Genomic DNA, 15170 nt, shown 5'->3' with positions numbered 1-15170 from the left:
TTGTGGGGCCTGATCCTCCCCACATTGCAAATTGCAGGCTGCCTTGCAAGCCTCTTGAGGATTTCTGTGCCCAGAAAAATGTTTCAAGATGACCGCCCTGTATGTGGACCACCTTGAATGGTTTTGATCCTCCAGCCCTGCAATGAAACTGGAGTATTCTGGTGAGAAGGTCCATTTGACGTACTGGATGCAGCTACTGCTGTCCTTCAAACGGAAAGTCTCCATCATTTGCTCATAGAGCTCCAAGTGTTCCCAAACAGAATACTTGGCGTTCTTATGATAAGGCGTGATGACACTCCTTATTGCCTTTATATGTTTCAATGGGTCCTTAACCAAGGCCCTTTTTGCCTTATTGGCCTTTTTGGTTCGGGTAACCCTGGTCCATTCATCCTCTGACTCAGAAGCACTGCTCCCAGAGGTGCCCGTCTGATCTTCCAGGTTTTCCCGGATTCTGCGAGCCTGGGAATGGCTGGCAGAATGTGGGGACCTGGTCTCCTGTGTCCTGTAATGCTCAGAGGAGTCTTCAGATCCCTCCTTGCTGCCAGGATTTGATGGGTAACCCCCCCACTGAACTAACTGGGCAGAGGATTTCAGGATGCCATTAATTGGCCTACTCTCCTGGGGTTCCCCACTAAATTGCACTGTGCTTGGGTGCCCATACCCGGATGCCTGCCCATCCATTCCTGGGAGGTACTGGCCTATGAGCCCCATACTTCTAGCTGGATAGTAATCTGCCACCCCCGAGGCCCTGGGCTTATGTGCGCGAGGGGACATGGGGGTGGCAGAGTCCAGGGACTGGGAGAGATGAAGGCCTCTGGTACTAGGGCTCCTGAGGTTATGCTCAGGAGTTTCTGTTTCCCAGCGAACCTCATCTCTATCCGCCCCTGTTCCCTGTTGCAATGCAAGAGCCTGAGCTTTCAGTTCCTCAGTTAAGGCCTTACTAGACTCTATCAGTCTCTCCTGCATCGCTACCTGTTACTGGAGCCTATCATTGTGCTGGCAGAGAGCCTCATTCTCTCTCTGTGCCTCCTGATTGGTCCTGGAGTACTGGGCCAGTCTCTGCTGCAGGAGGGTTACCTCCTGAGTCCCATCCCTACTGGCCTGCTCCTTTCTCTTGCCAGAGCTTCCTCCACCCTCCTGGTGTGCTCTAAGAAGTTCTGGTGTTCTTTTTGGAGGTCACCCAGTCCCTGGAGGGCCAGGTGATTTTCTTCCATTTTCCTTTTTAAGTGGCAGACTTCCTGGCCTAAGGTATCCCTTTCCTGACTAAGAGCCTGCATCTGTGCTGCCAGGTCGTCCCTTTGCCTTTGGAAGGCACCAGCTTTCTGGCGCTCCTGGTCAAACTCTGCCTGGGTATCCAGGTCTTTCAAAATCAGTTTATTGCTTTCCTCTTTTTCCCTATCTAGGTGGCTTTGCAGGGTGACTACCTGCTCAGCACATGCCCTATTGAAATCTAATTGTTGCTCCAGCTTTTTCTGGCTCTGCAGTAGGGAGTCCAAACCTTCTTGGTACTCCCTCTGTAAGGCCAGAAATCTGGTATCCTGTTCAGCCTTTTCCTGTTGCAGCACACCCATATCCTCCTTTATTTTAGTGATGTACTGTCTGCTGTCCTTTTCTGACTCATGGCTCCTGAGCAGCCTCTGCTCAGAAGAGTCCAGATCAGATTGGGCCTTCTCTAACGCTATCTGTTGCCTATTTGCCTGATCTTGGCCTTCGGCACATTTGTCCTGCATGGCTCCCATATATAGGTACAAATATGCCGCTATCCTGGCAATCTTATTATGTTCATCTTTGGCTTTAGGGGCCATATATAGTTCACTCAGGGCCACATGTAGGGGACCCTGATCTCTCCATGTATCTGACACTGTTTCAGTGACCTGTTGCGTGATTGCCTGCAACCAGACCGTTTGGTCCTGATGAGTCCACTCACCTCTCACAAATAGCTTATGTAAGAAGTGCTCTCTGGCTATTTTGATGTCTACCAGTTTCGTCATTCTGGAATTTGAGTTCCTTCCTGACTTACAGAAGTTTGTATTTTATTTTTGCAAAACAGAATGTAACACAGCGTGGTGATCCGACCGGATGTATGTCTCCTGTCAGTTAGCACCCTGTATTAATCTGCACAAGTGATAGATCTAACCCAGAATCTCCGGCTACGAGCCCCCACTTTGTTAAGCGGCTTCACTTCAACACTACAGCTAAGTCAATGCCTAGTCTGGGATGCTGAGGGAAACCCTTATTGATATATGTTTAGGTCCAGTTCATGTACTCTGGATGACAACCCATATATAACACCCCTCTCTTAGAATCCCCCTGACCCCACAGAGCCAAGAAGTAGGTTTGTTTTGCAAATTAAAAGGTTTATTTGAAAAATTAAACAATATATATATATCACACTTTTATAATAAATTAATATCTGATAGTACACTGAGACATATGATGTGGATCCACAATGGGTAATGTTACAGTGTGACACTTGCTTACTTAGGAGTAGTATAGAGGATGAGGTAGCTGAAAATGCTTTATGGTTTCAAGGAAATGCAAGGTGGAATAAAATGCAGTACAGCAAATAAACTTGATATGATTTCAACCAACAACAATGTAATCACTTTTTCTCTGGCAATTCACACTCCCCCCCCTATGCAATGTAAGAAATGATAGGAGATGGAAAGAAGAGCACACAGTTCTCAGGAATGCAATCAAATACAATACGAAATTCAGCTCCCCCCCAGCAAGCTTAGAGGAAACAGGTAGAAGTTTGAAACACAGGCCCAAAATGCTTTTAAATGTGATGGCCACGGATGGGAAAATGTGCTAACTGATTTTAATTCCCTCTAGAGATTCAGGGTGAGTGAGAGATGCTTGTTGGTATTAGTTCAGGCTCACTTTAGCAATGCTCTATCAGTTATTACCAGGTTGCAAACGGATTTTAACAAAGGAAAGAATGGAGATGCTATTTTGACAAGTGGAGAAATTGAGCCAAATCGCAAATCGGGGTAAATTTCACGAGTGCATAAATCGCGATTGCGGTAAAAGTATAAGGAGTAGGAAGTCGGTTCTAGGTTCGTTGGAAAGCCTAGAATCCCAGCTTTAAAATGAAAGTTTTCGTTCCTAGCCCAAACGGTTCAAGAGATACGGACGATTTAATAAAGTTAGATTTTCGGATTTAAAGTAAAACTCAAAATGACAGGTGACAGCTTGCAGCTGCAGAATTGACAGGTGACAGTTGTGCAGCTTTAAAAATGACAGATGACACGATTTCTAGGAGGCAATTCTACTTAGGTTAAAATAGCTTGAATTAGATTATTTTAACTAAGAGATTGGTTCTGCACAGTTCTGCTAGGTACTTACAATATAAATTTGAAATAGGCCTCGTCACGGATCTGGTCAACACGTCCGGTGCCAGTTCTGTCTGCTCGGCGGGTCAATCAGGCAGCGGTTCTGCTCACAGCGATCCGGATCTCTGGTTCTGCTCACAGCGGTCTGGGCCAGCTCTGCTCTGCTGGTCTACTGCTTTGCTTTCCGGTCCGGATCAAGTGGATTCTGGATGTAACACTGCTTTCTGGGTACCGGCAAAGGTTCTTGGCAAAGAATTCAGACAGCTCGCCCGGCTGTGGAATAGTTTGCAAATGATTTTAAGGATGCTGAGGCCTGCTGAGAAGAGTTCTCAGTTTGTGGGTTTAGGCCCTTGCTTTAAGTTCTGAAGTAAATTTCTGGTCTCTGAAGATTGATGGATGTGAAGTCTGGAGTCTCCCGGCAGAGCGTCCCGCAGAAAATGGAATTTAATCTCTCTACCTGTCCCAGCAGTCTCTTTTTATGTGTTTTGGAAGTGGGTGTGTGCATGGCATAACTAAGTCTGCCCCTCTCTACTTGTCATTGGCCCAATTATCCCCTCTCCCATGATTGGGGGAAGGAAATGGATTGTCATCATGATGAGGTCTGTTTATGGGTCAGAGGACCCTCCCCTGGTCAATTTGCCCACAAATCTATATTTGAATCAAATACATATTTCCCAGATACACAAGTGGTTGACATTACATGGACACATTATATATTCCTTATGGTCCATGCTTGTCCGCCTCTGATCTTCCTGGGGGCTTGCATTAAAAAATGACAACATTTTGCGCTTTTTGACTGGTTTACCAATATCGGACATTTACCAAAATGTACACACATGTGCGCAAGGAGTATGGACATTAATTGATGAAGTGTCAGATTTTTAACGTGCAGACATTTGGAGTAAGACCCTATTTTCCGCTAGCACCCCCCAGCATGCACCAGAGGGTCCTAACACCTCTTAAAACGTGCACAGAAAAATCACAAGAATAATGATTTTACTTATATAATTCTGACAAGTCCGCACTATGAGTTATCTATCTTTTAAAAATTATGCTCTGGCCCAGATGAGTGTGGTTTAGGTTCCAAAGCACATGGGGGAAGCTTCTGCCTGTCCCCGCCTCCAGCTCGGGTGGCTCCCAGAGGCACTTCTCCTCCCACTTCTCCCAAGAGGAAGCCACTTTACGGCCCCCACAATATAACATTTGCCTGAGTCCAGGACAAGGCTTTGTTCAACCTCCTGCGGTACCCCTCCCCTAATCTAATCACAGAGGTGTCAACTCCTTTTGGTGGGGAAGCAGGATGCAGCTAGGCCTGGGAAGAGTGGCTGAGCAGGTTTCTCCTGTCGGGGGTAGTTGTCAGGCAGAATTCAGTTAAATGTCACTTTTTGTTCCAAGTTTTCTACATTCAAATCAAACTGACAATTTTTACACATGCAACTAGACTGCTGATTCTAAGTTCAAAACTATGACATTTCAACAGTTACAACTATGTGACACTCAAAAGTAGGTCCCTCATTTAATTTAAACATTTCGATTTTAGTGGTTTTCAGTTCAATTTAACTTAAGCTGCTGACCTCCACAGCTCAGCCAGTTTTGTTATGAACATTGTTTTGGGCTCTTTTTTTTTCCAGATTTTGTATGCACACAAAAATTCATTCTGCCAAATGTCTGCTGGTGTTCAGTGAGATTTTTGAATATCCTGCAATGTTTGACATAGGCATTTTTAGCTTGCATTCAGAGAAACCAAGGTGATTTCAAAGGGCTTTTTAAGCTAACTGGCACTGCTGTTTTTCCTTTGGCACACATTCCACTCATGGCACTCCTGGACCATCACGCTTGCACTGGTGGGTGGAAGGTTAGGCGACAATTTTGGTGTGCGCACAAACTGCACGGTTCTCCTGGATTCTGGCGCACATGTGGGCTTTTTGGCCATCTTGGATTTTCTAAGCCCACAGCACCAAATGTTGCAGCTTAATGACTCAAACGTGGGTCAATACACCTGCCAGTATGGTCAGCCCAAGGGTACAGGTCAACATATTCATCAATGTAATCCAGGAGGATTTGCAACTCCTCATTTGTGAAGTGCTTCTTCCTTGGTCAACACATCTCCCTAACGTGTGGCTGTTTATGAGATGTTGCCTGTGGCCTCAGTGGTATTGGGGCACCTATAGCCTCACCACCATGTTTTGGAGTTGGACCCTTCTTCTGCCCTGGTCCCCATTCTCTCTCTCTGTGGACCCCTCTCACTAATGCTGCAAAGCGATGGTAAAGCACCAAAGTAAGCCCCGTTTACCACAAGGTACCCCCAAATATCGCTGCATCTGCCAAAACCAGAAATTCCACTACATACCCCTAAAAATTGCTGCATCCGCTCACACCAGGAATAGGACATGCAGGTGTCAGGCACACCTTTATTTTGCTTCCAAACATCAACATTTACTGAGGCCTGGTAGTGTGTCGCTGGTTGCTGACCACTTACACTGCCTTGGGGCGCCTGGACTTCCTACATAGCTTTGAAATAGGCCATTGGACTGGTAGAGGAGGTCTCACATAAATGATATTGCATGTTAGCAGAGTATCTACGGCCCATCAAAACCTTCCCTGGCAATAACAGAAGGCTCAGCCATCGGGATCAGTTTACTGTCTTTATTCTCCTGTAGACAGGGATCATACAGGAAATCACAAATCATCAGCAATCATAGCTCCTGAGCTGGTGTCACCTGGTTTTGTACCCTGGTCATATCACAAAATCCACTCCATCCCAAAAAACCTAAGGGGTATCCCAATTGGTTAGCTCAAGTCTGTTACCTATAGAGCCAGTAAACATTTGAATCCTCATTGGTCTAGCATGTCAGGTGCCTTCGCCTGAGACTTCCCCAAAAACTGTCTATTACATAGTTGCAGGATTGCACGAAGACCATTGGCCTGTGCAGCATTCTACACCACTCCATGATCAGAGCATCTGGATCGGCTAAAGTGTGTCCTCCCAGGCATGGGGCCCTGTTCTGTTCCCAGTGCTCAGTTTACCTTTTCAAGGTAATGGCAAGGCCTATGTGTCCTCATTGTTGCCGCAGGTCTGATCACCTAGCCTGAGAGAATGCCTTCAGGTTGCAAGTTTTGGTGGGCAACGCATGTATCAGTCTTCTCTGCTTCACTGAGAACTGCTTGTCTTCTCACCACAAGCAAATAGCCATTGTTTGGCTCTGCTCAGTCACGTGTGCGGAGATCGCAAGATGAAGCTCTCCTGTCTGCAATTATGAGGATTTTATTCTGAATCCTTGCAGGTGGCTTACTGCCTCGGGAATCAGAAATGTTTAACCCGCCTTTGTCCTTGGCTGCAAACACTGCCTCTCTGCTTCCTGCTGCAGATCCTGTATCTCTCCCTCCATGTATTTGAGGCCTGGGGTCTCATGTGTACTCACTGCAGTCATTCTATGGTTTCCCCGTGTGTTCTAATATCTTCTTAGAGGTTAGCCACGATAGAGACCTATAGGTTCCTTAAATGTTCCAGTAGCTCCTAATGATTAGTTGCAATCAGGTGCTTGAAAGCTTGGTCCACGTATTTTTGGCATTCTGGCATTTCTGCATTTGGCTGAACAAAAAGAAAAGCTTTCGGCAGTATGTAAATGTATCTGTCCTTTATCTACAGAAGGTATAAGCATGTTCTTCATGTATACTTGTGTGTGTCTGTGTATCTCCATGCAGGAGGGCAGATTTGCCTCATGACTAACGCTGCTATGTTGTGTTGTCATTTGTTACATCATCGCAGTTGGATTTTGCCATCAGTCAACATGATCCGGTGATGGGACACCTTCTGAGAAAGTGAGACAAATCTGCCTAATCTACCTTTGGCCTAGCCTCTACTGGGCGACCATGTATCAGTCTTAGACAACCTCCTAGGGGGGTGTGGATCACTATGTCTCCCCCTGCTCTTGTATCTCAGGGCCTGTGTGCACTGTGTTACTCCTAGATTACTCCTACCTTACTCCAATGGACACATTAACATAAGACACAAAGAAAACACATGAATCGTTGCAACAATAGAAACACTTTTATTCATACATAGCAATGCATGATGCAAACACTACTATAATGCAAATCTCGAATTTGCACCTTTTATGCTTTTGGTACAAATCTACCTTGCGATGCAATAACTATAAGCCTTACAGGCTTCTAATGCAATCATACTTCACACTCTCTCTCTATGACAAACCCTGTCAGATTACCCCATCTATCATGTCAGCCAAAGCACTGTGTGAGAGTCTGTTCTAATTCCCCATGCAAGTGTCTTATTCAGCAATACTCCCCTGTCCAGCTCACTCTGCCAGTCTGTTCACTCGAACTGCCTCAATGCCTCTGCCAAGCTCTCGAACTCTGCTCTCATCAGAATGCTTCCCCAAGCTTCCGAACTCCCAAAGCCATTGGATTCTGCTGCACCAAAAGCACTTCTCCCTCAATGGCAACTTCCTTTCATTCGCCTCTCGATCTCATGCCAACCAAAAACGTCTCTCTCCAAGTCATCTCCATCTACATCTAAAAACTACAATCTCCTCACCTTTGGTTATACTATTCAATGGCGTACACATATCCATGGTTACACTCGTTCTCTCTAAGATAAAATGCCTCTCTTTCTGTCTGTCAGCGTTTCTAAATATGTGCAGTGCCTAAATGTCTGTGATGCATGTCTTGTACTTTTCAATCACCGCGTGTTCTGTCATCGTGACATTTTCTACATATCTATACCATATCTATGCCATGGCCTTCTTCTGTCTGCCTGCACCATCTCCTCATATTTCTCCTTTCACTCGCTCTCTCCTTCTGCATGTCTCTGCCTGCAAAGCTCTTCTCCCTCTCTGGTGATGCCTTCCCCACCTTCTCTGTCTGCGAAGCACAAGGCCTCCAAGATGCTGGTAAGCCATGCCGTCTCATAATGCAAACTTCATTGCATATTCTAAGTGCACACTCAATGTGTGTCACTCTACAATGCATACATAATACATAACAACATATATGTGTCTCTAAATGGCACTTCAAATATAGGCTAATCACAACTCAAACCAACTAGTTAGCAACACAATGCTCACCTGGTATAACCTGCTTCTCAGCCCATTGTCTTATATCCTTACTAAATATGTCACTAAACACAGCCCTACCATGTCCCTTGCTAGGGAGAAACCTTAGACTGTGTGCCAGACTACCTAGAATATATGAGCCTAGAGCCAATAAAGTAAATGTGAATAGTACTAATAGATCTATTAAAGACTTGCACACTAACCTACCTATGGGCCCTGCCCCTAAGTCGCACCTACACAACCACCTTCCACCCACTAGTTTTCATGGCAAGGAGGTACTAAGCCCCAACCTAGTCGACCACATCACAAATGCCAAAACCATGAATATTACTGGAACCCTAATTAATGCAAGGTCTCTAGTGGCACATGCCACAGAAATTAATGACCTACTAGCCTCAAATAACTTGGACTTCTTGGACTTCTTGGGCATTATAGAATCATGGCTCCACGAGGCAGCTAGTCCTTCGCTCATGCATGCCATCCCAGACAGCTATCATATCCTAAGAATGGATAGACCCAATGCAAAAGGGGGTGGTATAGCCAAAATAAGTATCGAACTAAGACTTATTACAGTTCAACCCTGCAAATCCTGCAAGCTACCTACAGCCAAGCTACCTATTACCAACAACCAAACCCTCACCATCCATCTGCTGTACAGGACCCAAGGCCCTATTGGCACATTTGAGGATGATCTGTCGAACCTGCTCTCTAATAATACAAAAGACTCTTCACATATATTAGTGTTAGGTGACTTTAACTTAGGTTTTAATGACCCTGAGGATAAACATGCACCAGTGATAGCAGCCAGTCTGACTGAGCACGGCTTTACCCAAAAAGTACATGCCCCTACCCATATCAAAAGTAGAATCCTTGACTGGATAGCCGACTTAACCTGCTCATCCACTGTTCTGAATATAACCCCTCAACCCTGGACGGATCATTATTTGATAGATTTCACACTAAAACTAGACAAATGAATCCCCAAAGCCGCAACCATGGCCCCCCCATTAGTCACTAGATGCAAAAAAAACATCACAGTTGACAATCTAATGCCACTGATCCTGCCATCTCTTAACTCTACTTCCATGGATGCCAACCCTAACCTATGAGCCGAGGTATATAACGACACTATGACCAAAGTGCTAGACACCATCGCGCCAGCCAAACTCCGAAAAAGAAACCTAAGGCCCACTTGAACACCTTAAGTCTCAAAAAAAAGAAAATTGCAAGCTGTTTGGAGGCATTCCCCTTCGGAAGACAACAAAATACAACTAAACCAACTAGCCAAAAAATGTAAGAACTAAATAATCAATACAAAAGCTAACTCTAATACTAAGGAGCTTTTCGTGATCCTCTCTGAGCTCGAATGCCCCATACCTGCTGTAGATAACATTGTAAAAGACAATCAGTGGTGCACGAATATTCAAAATGCTCTCACCAACAAAATAACCCTACTCCAAACTAAAATCCCAAATAAGAAAGCATCCCTTATACCGAACACAACCTCTATTACCTCATTGCCTATATCAATGCCCACAACCCCGGATGGGGTAACCTCCTTCAGCTTCACTAAGGTTACAATCTTGGAAACAGAGAAAGTTATATTGTCCTTGAAGCCATCTAATTGCAAAGGGGGCAATTGCCCTGCTCAAGTAGTGAAAGATGTAGCTAGAGACTTAGCTCCCTTCATAACTAAACTCATAAATGCCTCCTTCAAATCGAACTCTGTCCCCAAGAGTTTAAAAAAATCTTGGGTCCTTCTCCTAGAAACAGACATTGGACCCCTCTATCCCTACAAATTACCGTCCTCTTCAGCAGTCCCTTTTCTTCTCAAAATAATTGACGGGTAGCATACCTTCAGATACATAACTACCTTCAAACGTACCACCTCTTGGGATCCCGACAATCAGGCTTCAGACTCCAACATGGCACTGAGACTGCACTGATTGACCTTAAAACACAAATAGAAGAGCTAAAAGACAAGGGAAAAATGGCTATGTTACTGCTCGTGGACCTATCGCCCACTTTCGACTTAGTGGACCATACAGTACTTTGCAAACATTTAGCCACCGCAGCTTACTTCTCAAGCGATGCCATAGCCTGGGTTCAAACTTTTCTCGCCAACAGAACCATGAAAGTTTTTTCCCCATCTGACTCAGTGGATCCGATCCATACTACATGCGGGGTCCCACAAGGATCTTGTGTCTCACCCACCCTGTATAATATTTTTACCAAGCCCCTATTTGACAAATTGGACAGACTGGGTGTCACTTACACTAATTACGCCGATGACATCCAGATCCTCATCCCCCTTTAGGGCAATTTTGTCAACGATACGGCCTTGGTAAATGAAATATATTCTCTCATTCAAGCATGGATGGGCTCCCACGGCCTTTGCTTGAATGACGAGAAAACTGAAATCATGATTCTTGGTTCCACAGCCAACTTAAAGAAACTAACCCCTAACTACAACTCATTTAACATTGATGGAAAGTCAATCAAAACAGTGAAAGAGGTAAAATCCTTGGGATTCTACCTGGACTCCACCTTAACCTTAAGGAAGCAGGTGAACTCATTATCTTCTTCAACAGCATGCACAGGCAGACGTATTCAAGGCTGCCGGCCGTTTCTATCTGAAGCGAGTTGCATCACCCTGGCCAATGCCCTCATATTATCTAAACTTGATTATTGCAACACACTCTACTTAGGAGCCAACAATTACATCCTCAAGAAACTGAAGATACTGCAAAATAATGCACTAAAGGACAGCCTTAAACCTAGCCAATAGAGAGCACATCACTAAGTCTAGAAAAGACCACCACTGGTTAATAATTAGCGATAGAATACTGCTTAAAACTATCTCACTCACTCACCAATGTCTCAATAATGCAGCCCCCCCATATCTAGTGAATAGAATAAACAGGAAAATGATCTATGAACTCCCACTGTCTTGAGATACCAAGATTTAAACTCTCCAAAGCCGGAGGAAGCAGCTTTTCAGTCAAAGCAGCACAATCTTGGAATAACCTTCCAGAGTACCTCAGAGCAAACCAATCATACACTATTTTTAAAAGAAAGGCACTAAAGTGGCTCCGATCTGCTGACACTTAATACCCTACTTACCCATTATGACATCCTTTATCTAGAGAAACCTTCCTGATTTTCTTTCTTTTATTTATCTGTTTTCACTTTTGTATCTCTTGCTATTTCCTTCACCCTATTTCTCACTCACCTGTAATTGCTACTGTATTTAGTCTTATCTTTTTGTACTCTACCTACACTGTAAATATTTTATGCTGCAGTACTGTACCTTTACTATGTTGTAACTAAGCTGAGAGTATTCTTTTTACCTGTTGCGCCCAGCTACCTTTACGGGTTTGGTGCATCCTAACAAATAAATAAACAAACAAACAAACAAACAAACAAACAGGCCTCATGTTATAGCAAATGCACACAAAGTGGCAGAATAATGTGGATAGTCTAATGTTACTATTTCATTTCACTACTAATCAATACTAATCAGAATCTATGATGGTTAACTAAATAGGATGCAATGATGGAAAACAAATCCCTAAATGGGTAATGATTCTGTAATGATAACAAACCAGGCTTCTCCATACTATCATGTTTCACAACCTCTCTCCTCGAAGCCGTCATTTGGATATGGTTTGAAAGGTCGTCTGAGAGAATATCTCTTAGCATGTGTAGGATACATTGGTGCAGTTGGTGCTGAACTGAACAGGGTCTTACATCTTTCATTCTTTATTCTGCAGGTTGACATTTTTATAGGGGACATGAGGGCCATTTCAGTGACCCTCTCTTCAGCTTGTTCTTCTGTGTGTCTCCTGGAAGGCTGTGTGAACACTTCCTCTGCCATATACAGACTTCCACACCACCATATTTCCATCACAGTTCCACAATACAGGTACAGTTAGGTCCCAGGTTCACCCCCACAGCCTCAGGTGCACCATGTCTGCAACAACAACCAGCACTCCCAAGGTGGTCGAGACTGAGGGCTATCAACTTCTCTGCTATCTTTTCCCGATGTATTTTGATTTTTATTGACCTGTGAATTGCACTAAATGGGACAAACTGGTTTTATTGATTGTGAGTAATTCAAAGGCCTGGCTGCTTTTATATCTTTACAATGTTTGTCTATTCATTCTTATGTTTTTTATTTTGCTGATTTTATGGTTCTTTTACCAAAATAAAGCTTTTGACTGACTGACTGAAGTTGGCACCCTAGGTGAACAGGTTCTTACCCATTACAATTCCTTCTTCAATCCGCAGAAGCAGCTTGGGGAGTGTGGACATCAGAGGATCTGGAACAACATCATGGCTGTCATTAACGTGGAGGGGGTGTCTGTTCATACTGTCAATCAATGCCTTGGACAACACCAAGCAGCAGTGGCATGATGTGAGGTTCTGTAGCCAGATGAAAGGTGAAGGTGGCCCTTGGAGCTGGTGCTTCCATGGAGGTGCACTCTGCAGGCCGCCATCGAATGACACTGCTTTACCACCAGATCCAGCACTTCATGTACAAGTCCTTGACCTGCAAGCTCGTTTCCAAGCTGCTGATGAGTTCTCACAGGGTGACCAGTACACAAGATCAAGGGGGCAGGGGGTGGGATGGGGCACAGGAACAATCACAGGGGGCTAGGGGTTGAAAGGGGGGCACAGGGACAATCATGGTGGCAGGGGGTAGGAGAGGGCACAGGAACAATCACAGGGGGCAGGGTTGGGAGGGGAACACAGGAAGAATCACGGGGGCAGAGGGTTGGAGGGGGGCACAAGAACAGCCACGGGGGCAGGGGATGGGAGGGGGCACCAGAACAATCACAGGGGACAGGGGGTGGGAGGGGGGACAAGAAAAATCATGGGGCAGGGGGTGGGAGGGGTGCACAAGAACAATCATGGGGACAGAGGGTGGGAGGGGGCACAAGAACAATCACAGGGGGGAGGGCGTGGGAGGAGGGGCACAAGAACAATCACGGGGCAAGGGGTGGGAGGGGGCACAAGGAGCGTGGCAGTGTGGCATACCGTAGTATATACAAAAATCTACTTCTGTGCATGATGCAATTTGCAAAAAAAGTCCCAATTCTCATAAAGGGGAAATGTGTTGCTCTGGCATTTTGGTGAACCTTTTGAAGAAAAACAATACTTACCTCAAGCAGGGCTTTAGTAAAAATATTCTGGTCACCAGAAAAGCAGGACTGATGCAAGTCAGACCAACACCATTGCATTTCTCCACCTCCACGGTACATGATCTTTGGGGTACCTAGTGTCACACATACAAAATGCATTCATTTTCTTGAGATGCTAGGCAGTAAGAGAAATGGTCATAGTTATTAGCAGGCTGTGTAACCATCGAAACCATCATTTAGTGAATTGATTGGCTAAGGAACCTGCAAAACCTCTCGGAGTGGAGGCCCACAGAGATTACAATATACTATCAGATACAATGCTGGTTTCTGACAGGTGAAGGCACTATTTAGGACGCACTGATGTATTCTGAAGTGAGGCCCCATTTTTAATCCATCAATGTTAAATATTTCAAAGGTATTTTAGTCACCATAGACCTAGTATACAAGAACAGAAAATACAGTTTCCTTTTCACTTGGAATAGGGTTTCCTACAGGTATATATTTTAAAATGTGGTGTGCGTCATGTAATCACACGTTTACTTTTTATCTCATTGCAACATGTTTCAGGATCAGACTTGTGGCACTGAATACTTACTAAACTGTAAATGAAAATGTTATTATTTGGACCTTTGACTATATTTTATCGGCGGAAAAGGCAATTTTTCAACACATCTCACCACTATTTTTGGTACAAAATATCCCTTATACACGCCCTATACAGCTGTGCAAGAAGACATTTACATTTGTTTGATCATTAGGGGCCTGATTTACAAAGCCTTTTCGAACAGGATTGCGCTATTGTAGATCGAAACGATTTTGTGAATCAGGCCCGTGTGTGTTTCATGTCATTTAACAGGGGTGGAAATGCCTGTAAATGCAGAGTGCCTTGTTAACAATATATTTACAAGTCCAGTAGAAACGGGAACAAATTAGGCAACATACCAACCAGGGGCCAAATTACAGAAATGTTGAACAGGTGTAAGTGCACATTGGCAGGATATTAGCACTAGAACAAAGATCGCCCTATAAAATTGAATTGCTAATAACTTATTACTTGCATGGCAGATTTGGCTGAGAGTTTTTTTACAACCCACCCCACACCTCAACTGGACATTTTGGGAAAGATTTGTTAAAAAATGTTTATTAAGAAAGCAACAAAATGCTGTTTTCAGCTTACTGCCATTAGTTTTCCCATGGAGAAAAAGTCAAAAAATGTTGCCGCAGAGCAGAAAAAGCTAGACGTGATTGGACCAAATAAGGAACAACTTGGGCATGAAGCGTTGACCCGATTTCTGGGAGGGGTCTGAGGTTATTCCATCCAGTATGTTTGAAAAGATTTGACAGGTAGTGGGTGCCCTCTTCTCCCAGAATTATGGCTATATCTCCCATGGTGCATTATAGCAGAGAGGCTGTTCAGAAATGAAAAAGCTGCAATTCTTTGTGTAATAGATGGAAGAGATAACCGCAGTTATTTTAGGATCAGCCGAAAGCGAGAAGCAGACAAAAAGCTATTTGGAGGAAATGGCGTCAGGCTAGAGGTGGCAGGGGGAAAGAGGACACACCATGTGAAATTGGGGATTTGAGGGGGCTGAGGATTAAATAAGAGTTTGAAGTTTTTT

At 44.4% G+C, this 15170-nt stretch overlaps 1 protein-coding gene across 2 annotated transcripts in view; it reads right to left on the bottom strand.

Moving 5' to 3' along the window:
* The window catches only part of LOC138511377 (uncharacterized), a 333915-nt gene that overhangs the window by 136865 nt on the left and 181880 nt on the right, over positions 1 to 15170 (bottom strand). For both annotated transcript variants that reach the window (XM_069627001.1, XM_069627000.1), the window contains one exon: positions 13573 to 13685. In XM_069627001.1, the coding sequence (XP_069483102.1) occupies positions 13573 to 13685 (113 nt within the window). The remainder of the gene's footprint in view (positions 1 to 13572; positions 13686 to 15170) is intronic.

Source organism: Ambystoma mexicanum, chromosome 6p (genome assembly GCF_040938575.1).
Source record: "Ambystoma mexicanum isolate Mex_15411 chromosome 6p, UKY_AmexF1_1, whole genome shotgun sequence".
In the NCBI taxonomy this organism is placed as follows: domain Eukaryota; kingdom Metazoa; phylum Chordata; class Amphibia; order Caudata; family Ambystomatidae; genus Ambystoma; species Ambystoma mexicanum.
This window is presented reverse-complemented; position numbering and strand designations above follow the sequence as displayed.